The 13,383-nt window shown below is 43.8% G+C and overlaps 1 protein-coding gene across 5 annotated transcripts in view; it reads right to left on the bottom strand.

The window, feature by feature from the left end:
- Positions 1–3,217: 3,217 nt before the first annotated feature.
- Positions 3,218–13,383, bottom strand: part of MID1 (midline 1) — a 394,966-nt gene continuing 384,800 nt past the window's right edge. For all 5 annotated transcript variants that reach the window (XM_059050103.2, XM_059050101.2, XM_067023067.1 and 2 more), the window contains exon 10: positions 3,218–7,413. In XM_059050103.2, the coding sequence (XP_058906086.1) occupies positions 7,065–7,413 (349 nt within the window). In that variant the 3' untranslated portion in view covers positions 3,218–7,064. The remainder of the gene's footprint in view (positions 7,414–13,383) is intronic.

The following is a 13,383-nucleotide window of genomic DNA, read 5'->3' as shown; positions in this document are numbered from 1 at the left end:
TGTAGAGTGAGATGTGAAAGCTTGGAGTTTTTGTGCAGACCTAGAGAGGAGCTCAGTTAGAGCTCTTGAAGAGAGAAAATCAACAGAACTTGGTGACAGACTGGACACGGAGGGTGAGGAAGGCATCAAACGTGAGCCTGTCATTTTTGGTTCGTGAAACTGGCTGGAGACGGCAAGGTTGGGGGGAAGAGACCCCGAGTGCCTTTTTGGACACAGTGCATTTGAGGTGCCCTTTAGGTATCCAGAGGCGATGACCAAGTAAGCGGGTCAATATATGGGGCTGAGCTCAGCGGGGAAATGAGAGCTGGAGATAGAGATTTGGGAGGCATCTGCCCAGAGTGGCGAAGGAGGAGATGGTGTGGATGGCGTTGTCTAGGGAGGGATTAAAAAAGAACCAATGTGGGTTAACATCTCAAAAGCTGCTGTGTGCCGAGGTGAGGCCAGACATTCGTGGGAACGTGTATTGATGCCGATGATATTGCTGACATCACTGAACACTGTTCGGTAGAGTGAAGACACCGAATGCCTGATGCGAGTGAGTGGGGAGGTATGATGAGAAGCGAGGAGACAGAAGCAGAACATCTGAACTGCCCTTTGAGAAGCTTGACGGAAAAGAGGAGACGAGAGAGAGGGCAGAAGCTGAAGGGAGAATAGACTGGGGAAGGGGTGACATAAGCTTTATTACCTGAAATATTTTACTAAACAACTTTTAATGACCATCATCAAAAATTGAGCTTTGAGGATAAATAGACCATGCTAAAGACCCAATGTTCATTAAATCATTTTTCTATGTCTCCTTAATTGGTTTCTGGCCCTGACACATTTGCTTGTTAATTGCCATACTTCCTATTTAATCATGCCTTTATAATTCTCTTAGAGAACACGGCTGAAAAAGATTCAGAGGGAGACCTGAATTCCTTTCCATAAATCACCCATGTTAAGACGGGACAACTCCAAGAGCGGTTTTTCCATAAGCCCTTGACCCCATTTTTATTTTACATTCTTGAAAGTACATCCCACAGTGAGAATGGTACTCCAGGGAAAGGGATCTTGCAAGTTCCACATGTCTCTTTTTAGGCTCCTATTATAATCACAAGCAGCTCTCTTCAACCGATTTTGCTTCTCTAATTTACAAAATAATAATTTGTAAAAGAGGGGAATGGGGGCTACTCTCTGGAGTGTGTGACATGCCCTTCACGTTGAGTTTGAAAGGTGATTAATTACAGCAGCGTCTGTTTCAAAAGTTCAAATTAAATGTACTTCAAAACTCTTACTAGGGCTTCCCTGGTGGCGCAGCGGTTGAGAGTCCGCCCGCCGATTCAGGGGACACGGGTTCGTGCCCCGGTTCGGGAGGATCCCACGTGCCGCGGAGCGGCTGGGCCCGTGAGCCGTGGCCGCTGAGCCTGTGCATCCGGAGCCTGTGCTCCGCAACGGGAGAGGCCACAGCGGTGAGAGGCCCGCGTACCGCGGAAAAAAAAAAAAAAAAAAAAAAAAAAAAAACCGAAACCAAAAAACACAAACTCTTAGTAAAGGGAATATATTTGACACCTGCCACTTGTGAAAAGGGCTGATTTAAGTCAAAATTTTGAAGGAGGTAAAGCTAATCATTAGAACGGGCACACCCTACTCTGTTGAATGAAAGAATCTTTTATATATTTATTTATTTTTTTTGCGGTACGCGGGCCTCTCGCCGCTGTGGTCTCTCCCGTTGCGGAGCACAGGCTCCGGACGCGCAGGCTCAGCGGCCACGGCTCACGGGCCCAGCCGCTCCGCGGCACGTGGGATCCTCCCGGACCGGGGCACGAACCCGCGTCCCCTGCGTCGGCGGGCGGACTCTCAACCACTGCGCCACCAGGGAAGCCCGAAAGAATCTTTTAATAGCCCTTGAGTGGCCTTGTCTTAAGCACTCGGGAACAAATTCTCCATGAGTTTTGTGACTGCAGAATTGATGTAATTCAGTGTTGGAAAGGACTTGTGAGCTCAGAGGCCCAGAGCCATGAGGGAACATGGCTGAGTGCCCAGCGAGGGAGGGATAGTTAGACAATATGCACTGGAGGTTTCAGGCCGCTGGTCCAGTACTGTATCTGCTGTGGCCAATCCCAGCGTGGGACAAATGTGCCCCGTGCTTGTTTTTGTAAATAAAGTTTTATTGGAACAGAGCCACACCCATTCGTTTACACATCCTCTCTGGCAGCTTTCACTCTCCAGCTGCAGAGCTGAGTAGCTGTCAGACAGTATGGCCTGCAAACCCTAGAAGAGTCCCTCTCTGACCTTGACAGAAAAGGGGCTGAGACCTGTGCTGCTAGATAGCATTGGCTGCCAATCCTGGCTGCACTTGAGAATCACTTCAAAGCAAAGCACAGGGTGCTGGGCCACACTCTGGACCTTCTCATCCCATCTTTCCGGATGGGATCCAGAAATTGGCATTTGTTTAAAAAAAGATGTTCACGCCCAGCCAGGTTAAGAGTCACTGCATTATATCATGCTGCCTCTAAAGTACATGACCTTCAGAAGACACTTCAGGCTATAAGTGCGTGTTTATATGGGATATGAGCCTGGAGAATGCCCTCTAGAGCGGCCCTTCACACACGTCTGCTAGTATCAGAATCCCCCGGAGGGCTGGCTGGAACGCTGATCGCTGGGTCCCAGCCCAACAGATTCTGCCCAGTACATCTGGGGTTACACGTGCCAGAGAGCTGGCACGTGTAACAGGCGTGCAGGTGCCACTCATGCCGCAGACCCACGACCAGACTGCAGAGCGCCGACTTAGGTCAAAAAGGCTTGCGTCTCTAATGAAAGTCAAGTCCTGTTAGCCAGGGGAGGGGGCTGGCGATAGATTTATGGGCCAGCTGCTGGGATGGTTCCAGACCATGCTGTAAAGACCACCACCCATCTGGCTCAATTCCTCCTTGTCCTCCCCTCCTCCACCCCGTCCGGAAGCCTGGAAACCAAGGCATTCTTCTTCCAATCTCTGTTCCTGTATAGGTTTGCTCTTACTGCGTCTTTACATTCTCTGGGGACTATTTTGTGTCTTGTAAAGTAACTGTATTTTGATGAGAGAGCGGCCGGATGGTGGAGGCAGGAAAGTTTCAAGCATAAAAGAAAATGGATATGTTGCGAAGTACTGTGAAAATTAGCAGAAGTTGAATCAGTATTTGTGGAAATTGTGAATGTGAACACACACACTGGCAAAAAAGGCAACAGAGACAGGCAGAGGCAGAGGGCGTGGGAACCACAAAAGTGATTTTATTTTCAACCAGAAAGCAACAGCAATGGAGAGTCTGGGCTGAGGGCCTGGCAGCGTGACTCAAGTACCAGGGACTGAATTTGTTCGGGTGCAAGGAGCAGCATACAGAGATCTTTCATTTCCAAACTAAGCAAATCACATCCAAATCTTTGTGACACTTATCAGTGGATTTCTATCTACACAGGCTTGGGATTGCTTTTCAGATTTTTCAAGCAATTTTGTTAAGTATTGTTTTTTAAAGGGAAGGAGCCACTGCAGTGAAGGTTTTGGTGCCCCCTTTCTTTTCTTTCTGATATACCAGGCATTGAATCAATTACAGGAAAAGTAAAAAAAAAAAAATAAAAAAGTTGTGAGGGTTCTGATTTAAAAAGCCAAACCAAACCAAACCAAACCAAAATAAGAGTTTCTCATCTGCGGCACGATTGGTATTTTCGGCCGGATAATTCTTTGTCGTAGCATCCTACAAAGCGTAGCACAGCCTCTGAGCAGCAGCCCTGGTCTCTACCCACTAGATGCCAGTAGCACTTTCCCCAAGTTGGGCCAACCAAAGATGACTCCAGACATTACCATATCGCCCCTTGGTTCAGAAGCGCTATTTTAGAAACATTCTCCCGCCCCCATTACCGTCTCTGTATCCTTTTTAAACCAGATCATCAGGTTCCCAACACCGAAAGCACATCTATGCTCCCAGACATGTGGGTCTCTCTGCAGGCACTGCATATGTGCCTGGAGCCAAAATGGAATGCCGCGTCCACTGGGGGGCGCTGGTTCGGTTCCTCAGGAAGTCTCTAGATCTCAGTACCACGATAAAATGCCTCTTTGTCCTCAGGCCTTTTCCTTTTCTCCAGCAGAAACTCTCATCAACATGTGCAGTCAGTTTTCGAAGTCATGTTCTTTTAAAGCTGGAAAGAAAATCTTCACCCAAGCCCACTCTCATCTTAATCCATCTAGATTCCTACTTGAATTATATGGCCAGCCACTTGTGACATGGGATCCAGGGTTCTTCATTTGTATCCACCAGAAAGAGAGAGGTACCATGTTTCTGAGTTCTGTTATGAGGACTGGCTACATAATTTGCAAGGCCCAGAGCAAAATGAAAATGCAGGCCCCCTTGTCCAAACATTATTAAGCATCTCAAGATGGTTCTAGCACTGAGCACACACCCATGACGTCGGACCCGGTAACCTTGGTTGCTGCTGCATCACTGTTGTGTATTAATGTAATTGGCATTGCCAGCTCTTTGTCCCCTATACTGCGGTGCCTCCTGTGAAGTAAGAACCTCAGAAACAAAATGCCGTGCCCCCAATCCGTTTAAAGAATTGTACTGCAGCAAATGTTTATAGCATATATTTTTCTGGCTTTCAAAGAAAATCCACATGGAAATCTTTCTACATCATTACAGTAATGAAAGTAAACACTGTGGCCTTTCATCATATACATATTTTCCTGTAAATATGACAACATGGAAATAGTAATTGCTATTATCCACAATGTTTTTAAGTTAGCAAAGAATGAGACTTCCACAACAAAATGATACATAATCCCTCTTGTCCTTATAAAAATAGCCAAAACATAACCTAAATGGCTTTCAGTGAAAGTTGGAGTAGTAACTTCTTTATACTGAAAAGCATTATAATTCATGGAAATATTGTCCTTGTAAATGCTTTAGATTAACATCATAAGGCAAACTGGAGCATTTATTGTACCTGGAGACCATGATTTTAAGAACCTCAGAAGCTGAGTTTTAGACCCTTTTATTTGAAACCTGTTAGTGTACAAAGTGCATGAAAATATCTATTATTCAGCTACCAAAAAAGTATGTAAAAATTACTAAGCCAACCCTTTTGGTTTATTCAGGGAAGGCCAATGCACATTGTTTTTATATTGTAAGAAGAAAAAAATCGCATTAAGTTTCCAGAGAATGATTGTTTTTTTCCATTGAGGCGTCCATCTTTTAGATGTGAAACTGTCCTAAGTCACTATCAAAATATTCATCTGGGTATAAATAATATAGTAAATATATAGAATCCATCTGTTAAGAAAAAGGAGCGCATCTGCCAAGGAAGAGGCAGGAGCACCGGGGAAGCCACCCATGAAGTCCAGACTCGTCATCACGTAACACGATGCTGAAACAGTGGGTCTGTGGACGAATTTCAAAGAAACAGTTGGTTGATTTGCTCAAAAACAAAATCAGTAAAAACAATGTCTAACTCCCCCAGTCTGTTCAGTCAAGACGGCCAACCCCGTAGCCCAGATAAATATTTTAGCAAATGAAATGGTTGATAGATGTCACGCCCTTCGTCAAGGTAGAACCAATGCCAGATTCCTGGCCCAAGTCCAAGGACGGCTGAAAAAAGTCTTTTAATTCACGGCCAACCCCGTAGCCCAGATAAATATTTTAGCAAATGAAATGGTTGATCGATGTCACGCCCTTCGTCAAGGTAGAACCAATGCATGCCAAGCATCCCATCTGACATGGTGTTAGCAGGTTCTACTAGCAGGTTCCGGAGTGGGAATAGTGAGTTTGATTTTTTTTTTTTTTTCTTTTTCTTACAACTCTATGGTAAACTACACTAGAATATAGAGGGACTTCTACATCTTTCAAGATGTGTTTAATAAAAGTCTGTTTATAATAACTTTTGAGGCACGTATACTGGAGACCAGTATTTTATGCAATGTCCCTTGTCATTAGCAACTCATATATATTAAGTGTTTTTCGGGTGACTTACAGCTGGATGTGGTAGTGGCGGTTGGGACCATGTGTTGATGTCCTGGAGAGCAAAATCGATCCAAAGTGGTGTTGCCATTTGTGGCAGAAAATGTTTATTTCCTCAGCCCCAGAGACAAAAATTATTCGGGGGAGGGGGGGGGGACACAGGACAGCTATTAAACATAGTGAAGAAATTTCACAGGCCTAAAGAAACTATTAAAAGGAAATAGATTTCTATCATGTCACAGAATCCCACTTCCGAGGAAACGCAAATCAGCCTGAACTTTTGAATAATCAGTAGGATTCAAGGCGACTCTTTACAACTGCAATCTCATTCTTCATGTTCTCCCAGCATCCTTAATCCTGGGAAAAACAGGGCAATATGTGGCCAAAGGTTTCAGAACCTTTCTTTCCAGCATCAGCCTACCAGCCATCGCAGGCTAATTACAGATTCCACTACGGCAGATTCCAAGCTCCCGAGTCAAGTCTTTCCATGCTCTCTCTTGCTCTCTCCCTCCTACTTGACCCAATACATTTTTCTGACATCACAGTTAGAACACTTCAAGATAAACCAGAGTAAGAAAGCCTGTTTACTTCCCTACTAGATTCAGAACTAGTTTTTATTTTGAAAATAGTTGCATACTGTTATGCAGTGTTGGGGTGACAGGACCTCCCATGGGATCCGGAGGAAATAGGATGTGAGAAGGAAGGTAGATGAGCACACAAAACGTTTTTCTCGAGCCCAGAGACTGTGCTGAGATAAAGGTGGTCAAGAGCTGGTAAACTTACGGGCCTCCTAATGTGCAAAACCAGAGAGTTCCTAAGAGTTGTAATCCTGGTTATGTTCCTTTTATAAATAATCTATAAATTTTCCTGTAAATATGAAAAAAAAAAGAAAAGGTGAAGAAATTATTAAAGCCTGTACTTGATACAAAACACAGTGAAAGGGAGGAATCGCCCGTTTGGAGTCCTATCTTAGCTGATTTCCGGATACTTTTTGGTGAGATTCAATCACATTCTGGAAGCCTGTGTTTTCCGTGTTCCCGCAATGGTGGCCACCCACCACCCTTTTTATTCCCCGGAAAACAGCTCCGCGCCACCACGTGCTCATGGCAGCTGCTCTGGGCAGTCCAGATGGTCTGGGATGGGCAGGCCGGTTATGATGGTCAGACATTTGTTCCACACAGTGAAGGTGGGACACACAGGCTGCGAGAATGCGATGTCGAAAGTGTAGAGGTGGATGGAGTTCAAGGCATCGTAGAAAGCGATGGAGCCGTTATCGTAGTCCAGCAGGATGCCGACGCGCCGGAGGTGCGGGGCTGGCTCGATGGGGATCTCCTTGCTGTTGTGTCTCACCACCCAGGTGTTGTGGCAGCGGCACAGCGCCCACGAAGCAGAGTTCTTGCCAATCCACTCGTGCTTCGGGGCCGATTTGTAAGCGAGGCCAATGGCATACCTGCAGACACAAAACAGCAACGACAAAAACCATGAGCTATGTATGTTGCACACACGCGTGAAATCCTTTCTGTGGTCCTCAGGGGTCAGGAGAACGTGATCCTCTGTCATCCCCGTTCATTCTTCAGTGAAAGCTGGCAAGAACCCTGGACCCACGTTCCTCATCTTTTCCCCTTCCGCACATAGAATGGGCAGAAAGGGGTCGCTGTATTGACCCACATTCCCGTTTTCAGTTCAGACGTTACAAGAGAATTGGAACTTTGTGTTCCGCTGTCTTTTTTTGTTTGGTTTTTTTTTTTTTTTTTTTTACGTTCACGAAGACCCACGCGACGAATTCTCTAGACCAGTGCCGTCCCGTAGAACTTTCTGCAATGATGGAAATGTTCTGCTCTGTTCAGTATGGTAGCCACGAGCCCCATGTGGCTATTGGGCACTTGAACTGTGGCTGGTGTGAGTGAGGAACTGAATTTTACATTTATTCAATTTTAATGAAATTAAACTATTTAAAGAGCTACCAAATTGGACAGCACAACTCTAGACTTCTCCTTTTGATGTTCTTTGAATTTTTCAACTGACAACTTGTCTGTCATTTTCCATGATTTCAAAGGGCAAGCATGGAGAATGATTTTCATTTATGGGGATAAATTCTTTGTCATCTCCCAGGCTCAGCTTTCTCATCTGTAACACAGGGACAGTGACCGTCATTTGTGTCTCAGGGTTATTTTTGAGCAGTTAAGGGAAGAATACGTGTACAACCCCAGGCACAAGGCCTGGCATATAATATCCACTAATTATTATTAGTCTTGCCCAGTGACACACGACTAATAACTACCGAAATCAGAATTTGAATGTAGAATGATTCAAAAGGCCACAGGCTTAAATAACACTCTCTAATGCCTTTCCTCACCAGAAGAGCCCCTTTGGTTTTATTCCCTACTGTATTTTTAAAAAATCTGACTGTCTCTGAGAAGATGGATATCCTACTTAGTCTAGATGTCCTCTCACTGCTCAAAAAAAAAAAAAAAAAAAAAAGTTAAGAATTCTTTCTACAGTGTTCTAAGCTGCTTAATCTGTTTTCACCCTGCTGAAGTTTGCCTCCATAATATTTGTGGTGTTTCATACTTATTGAGATAAGCAAACCCCATCATTCTTAATAGTGAGTTATTCAGAGTTCCATTCTTACAGTCGAAACTAGTCTAGCTGGATATTGACATATGGTACCTTACCCACTGTTGGTCTTTGATAAAAAAGACATTCTTTCGAAAATCATGTGCTGGATTTAAAATACAATCACTTAAAGAGTGGTGTGTGTAAAAAAGAAAATAAGATAACACCCCACGACGCAAGTAAAAGAGGATGGACTGGGTCATCTGTTCAGCCCGGGGTACCAGCCTGCGTGCCGTCAGACCGGCCTCTTCTCTCCCCTCGTGTCACTCCTGCTCTGCGTCTCAGGGACAATCCTGGGGCCGCATTTCCCAGAGTCCTCCTTCCGATAAGAGTCTGCGTCACATTCAGCCACTGACACCCTTGCACAAGATCCAGAAGTTCTAACAGGCGGGGAAACACTGTTTTCCGGATAGTAGACAGCAGAGGTGAGGTCTGTGGAAGCTTCCAGGCAGACTCCTGGGTGCAGGTTGCCTCTGGGCTGTGGGTAGCTTTCCAGCTTCATGGACTGGAGCAGTGGGCTCCCTGACCTGCGCTCTCAGCCCTTCCAGGGCCCCGGGAAGCCTCTGGCTCTCTTCCTCCTTGGGGTACCTAGATTGACTTCTGTTTTTCTCAGAACCCTAACAGACACTTGGGAAAGGTTTTCGTTTTGCAATTTTAAGTATTCTCCCTCAAGATGTGCTCTGTGTCCTGGCAGATGCCATTTCCCTTTTCAGATAATTTGGAACTTGCCTTTGCCTCACAAAATAGCTGCATGTCTGTACTGTTTCCTTCTTGTTGCTACACACTGTTTTCATTTTTTGTTAAAGAACTTTGACATTTCTTTTCCATCTGAACCTTAACTGAACCCCCTACGAAGCAGCTGTGGCAGGTATGACTGACTTCATGTAGCAAGGGGGAAAACCAAGACGTTAAAATGAGGAGCGAAGTCCAGACTCGCTTAACTCGGGGCCCCGTGATCTTTGCGTGAACCCATGTTAACACCATTTCCTAAAACACCAAGAGCACATTAACAGCCTTAGAGTAAGAAAACAGCTCCGTGAAGAGTCCATTAAGCAAAGGAAAACACCGTTATATTATCATTAATCTGTAAAACTATGTACATGTTGCCACCGAGCTTGAAAGGTGCAGGCAGAAGGCAGTGTTCCATTGAGGTGCGCAGTGAGACTCGGAGAATTCAAAAAGAATAAAAATTGTGTTTCTCAGCAGTGTTAACATGCCCCAGGGCATCGTGATCCGTGTAATATGTAATAACGTACATGTTAATTTTAACTCAGGACTGTATGTCACGCGAGAGTATCTGTGTCATTAGCTGTTGCAAATCAAGGTATTACTGGCATTTGATTGTAAGCGTCACCCTTTCCTCCCCGGAAATGTTCGACTACTTTCTACCTGAGAATTTTCTGCAATGGACACAAGTTTGTAAAGATCCGAAAGTGTGGCGATTAATTTGAGAACCTTTTTCCCTCCTCATGAGTTGGTTTTGACATCTGGTGTTTTCCAGGAAGTGCTGATCTATGTTTGTATATCTGAAGTGGTCTGGTGGAATTGCCCACACCATGCATCAATGGGAATGAGATCATAATGATCAGGTGTCATTTATCATAAGTAATTATTAATGGGATTGTAATTATTTAGACACTGGATTCCATCCCAGATTAACAGAGCCCGTTAATTAACTAGAAATGTTTGCTCTTTTGCACCTGCAAAAATTCACTGTATTTTCCTTTGGGCTTTTATCTCGCCCCAGTGCAGCTACAAACTATAAATGCCAGTCTGGCCCAGAGCGGGGAAGGATTTGTCCTCCACCCTCCAGCGGGATGTTGGAACAGGAATGTTCTGGGCAAAGAGAACCGTGCGGGTGGCAAGAGAAAAGAAAACTACTTGCTTGGCTAATATAGGGACCGTTGTTGGGAGAAGTAAGACACCCAAGTTGATGATTTGACTTGTTGGATTTTGCACGACTTGTACCAACACTGTAAAAGACTTAGACACATTGCATTGTCTGCATAGATTGGAATTGAGAGTTTGTTTTTTGCTTTTAATAAATAAGAAGTGTTTTAGCATCCTGATCTCAAAAGTAACACTGTTAGAATACTCATCATTTTCAAGTTAGGCAGTTTTTTTTTTTTAAGGCACAGATTAAACTATCACTCATTAAGTACACCACAGTTAGCCCTAAAGCGTATTTTTTTTCATTTCCTTTACGGTTTATTGCAGGATACATATTTTAAAAATTTATCTTGGAGCATAGTTGATTTACAATGTTGTGTTAGTTTCAGGTGTACAGCACAGTGAATCAGTTATACACAAACATATATCCACTCTCTTTTAGATTCCTTTCCCATATAGGTCATTACAGAGTATTCAGTAGAGTTCCCTGTGCTACACAGCAGGTCCTTACTAGTTATCTGTTTTATATAGTAGTGTGTATCTGTCAATCCCAATCTTTTCCCCATAACCATAAGTCTGTTTCCTACATCTGTGACTCTATTTCTGTTTTGTAAGTTCATTTGTATCACTGTTTGTAGATTCTACATAGAAGTGATATCATATGGTATTTTTCTTTCTCTTTCTGACTTATTACTTCACTTAGTGTGATCATCTCTAGGTCCATCCATGTTGCTGCAGATGGCATTATTTTGTTCTTTCTGAGGACTGAGTAATTATTACAGGAGAGTGAATACAGTTCCCTATGCTATATACAGTAGGACCTTGTTGTTTATTAGTTTGCGTCCGCCAGTCCCAAACTCCCACTCCATCCCTACGCCGCCCCCGCCTTACTTGGCAACCACAAGTCTGTTCTCTACGTGAGTCTGTTTCTGCTTCTTAGAGAATTTCATTTGTGTCATATTTTAGATTCTACATATAAGTGATACCATATGGTATTTCTTTTTCTGACTTACTTAGTATGATCATCTCGAGATCCAGCCATGTTGCTGCAAATGACATTATTTCGTTCTTTTTTTATGGCTGAGTAATATTCCACGGTATATATGTACCACATCTTCTTTATCCATTCCTCTGTCTATGTACATTTAGGCTGCTTCCATGTCTTGGCTATTGTAAATAGCGCTGTTGTGAACACAGGGGTGCATGTATCGTTTCGAATTAAGAGTTTTGTCTGGTGTATGCCCAGGAGTGGGGTTGCAGGATCATATGGCAACTCTAGTTTTAGTTTTTGGAGGAACCTCCGTACTGTTCTCCATAGTGGCTGCACCAGTTTACATTCCCACCAATGGTGTCGGAGGGTTGCCTTTTCTCCACACCCTCTCCAGGATTTGTTATTTGTAGACTTTTCATTTCTTTTTTTTTTTAACATCTTCATTGGAGTAAAATTGCTCCACAATGGTGTGTCAGTTTCCGCTCTACAACAAAGTGAATCAGCCATACAGGTACACATGCTCCCACATCTCCTACCTCCCGCGCCTCCCTCCCTCCACATCCACCCCTCTAGGTGGTCACAAAGCACTGAGCCGATCCCCCTGTGCCACATGGCTGCCTCACACCAGCTATCTAGTCCACACCTGGTAGTGTATACATGTCCATGCCACCCCCCCACCCCATCACAGCCCACCCTTCCCCTCCCCACACCCTCAAGTCCATTCTCTACTAGGTCTGTGTCTCCACTCCCGTCTTACCCCTAGGTTCTTCATGACCTTGATTTATTTTCTTAGATTCCATATATATGTGTTAGCATACGGTATTTGTTTTTCTCTTTCTGACTTACTTCACTCTGCATGACAGACGCTAGGTCCATCCACCTCACTACAAATAACTCAATTTCGTTTCTTTTTATGGCTGAGTAATATTCCATTGTATATATGTGCCACATCTGCTTTATCCATTCATCTGTCGGTGGACACTTAGGTTGCTTCCATGTCCTGGCTATTGTAAATAGAGCTGCAATCAACATTTTGGTACATGACTGTTTTTGAATTATGGTTTTCTCAGGGTATATGCCCAGTAGTGGGATTGCCGGGTCGTATGGTAGTTCTATGTGTAGTTTTTTAAGGAACCTCCATACTGTTCTCCATAGTGGCTGTATCAGTTTACATTCTCACCAGCAGTGCAAGAGGGTTCCCTTTTCTCCACACCCTCTCCAGCATTTATTGTTTCTAGATTTTTTGATCATGGCCATTCTGACAGGTGTGAGATGATATCTCATTGTAGTTTTGATTTGCATTTCAATGATGTTGAGCGTTCTTTCATGTGTTTATCTTCTTTGGAGAAATGTCTCTTCAGGTCTTCTGCCCGTTTTTGGATTCGGTTGTTTTTCTGATATTGAGCTGCATGAGCTGCTTGTAAATTTTGGAGATTAATCCTTTGTCAGTTGCTTCATTTGTAAATATTTTCTCCCATTCTGAGGGTTGTCTTTTGGTCTTGTTTATGGAATCCGTTGCTGTGCAAAAGCTTTTAAGTTTCATTAGGTCCCATTTGTTTAATTTTGTTCTTATTTCCATTTCTCTAGGAGATGGGTCAAAAAGGATCTTGCTGTGATTTATGTCACAGAGTGTTCTGCCTATGTTTTCCTCTAAGAGTTTGATAGTGTCTGGCCTTACATTTAGGTCTTTCATCCATTTTGAGCTTATCTTTGTGTATGGTGTTAGGGAGTATTCTAATCTCATACTTTTACATGTATCCGTCCAGTTTTCCCAGCACCACTTATTGAAGAGGCTGTCTTTTCTCCACTGTATATTCTTGCCTCCTTTATCAAAGATAAGGTGACCATATGTGCGTGGGTTTATCTCTGGGCTTTCTATCCTGTTCCATTGATCTCTATTTCTGGTTTGGTGCCAGCACCATG

The sequence above is a fragment of the Kogia breviceps genome, chromosome X (genome assembly GCF_026419965.1).
Source record: "Kogia breviceps isolate mKogBre1 chromosome X, mKogBre1 haplotype 1, whole genome shotgun sequence".
Taxonomy (NCBI): domain Eukaryota; kingdom Metazoa; phylum Chordata; class Mammalia; order Artiodactyla; family Physeteridae; genus Kogia; species Kogia breviceps.
Note: the sequence above shows the minus strand (reverse complement) of the source record. Positions and strands in the feature narration are given on the sequence as shown.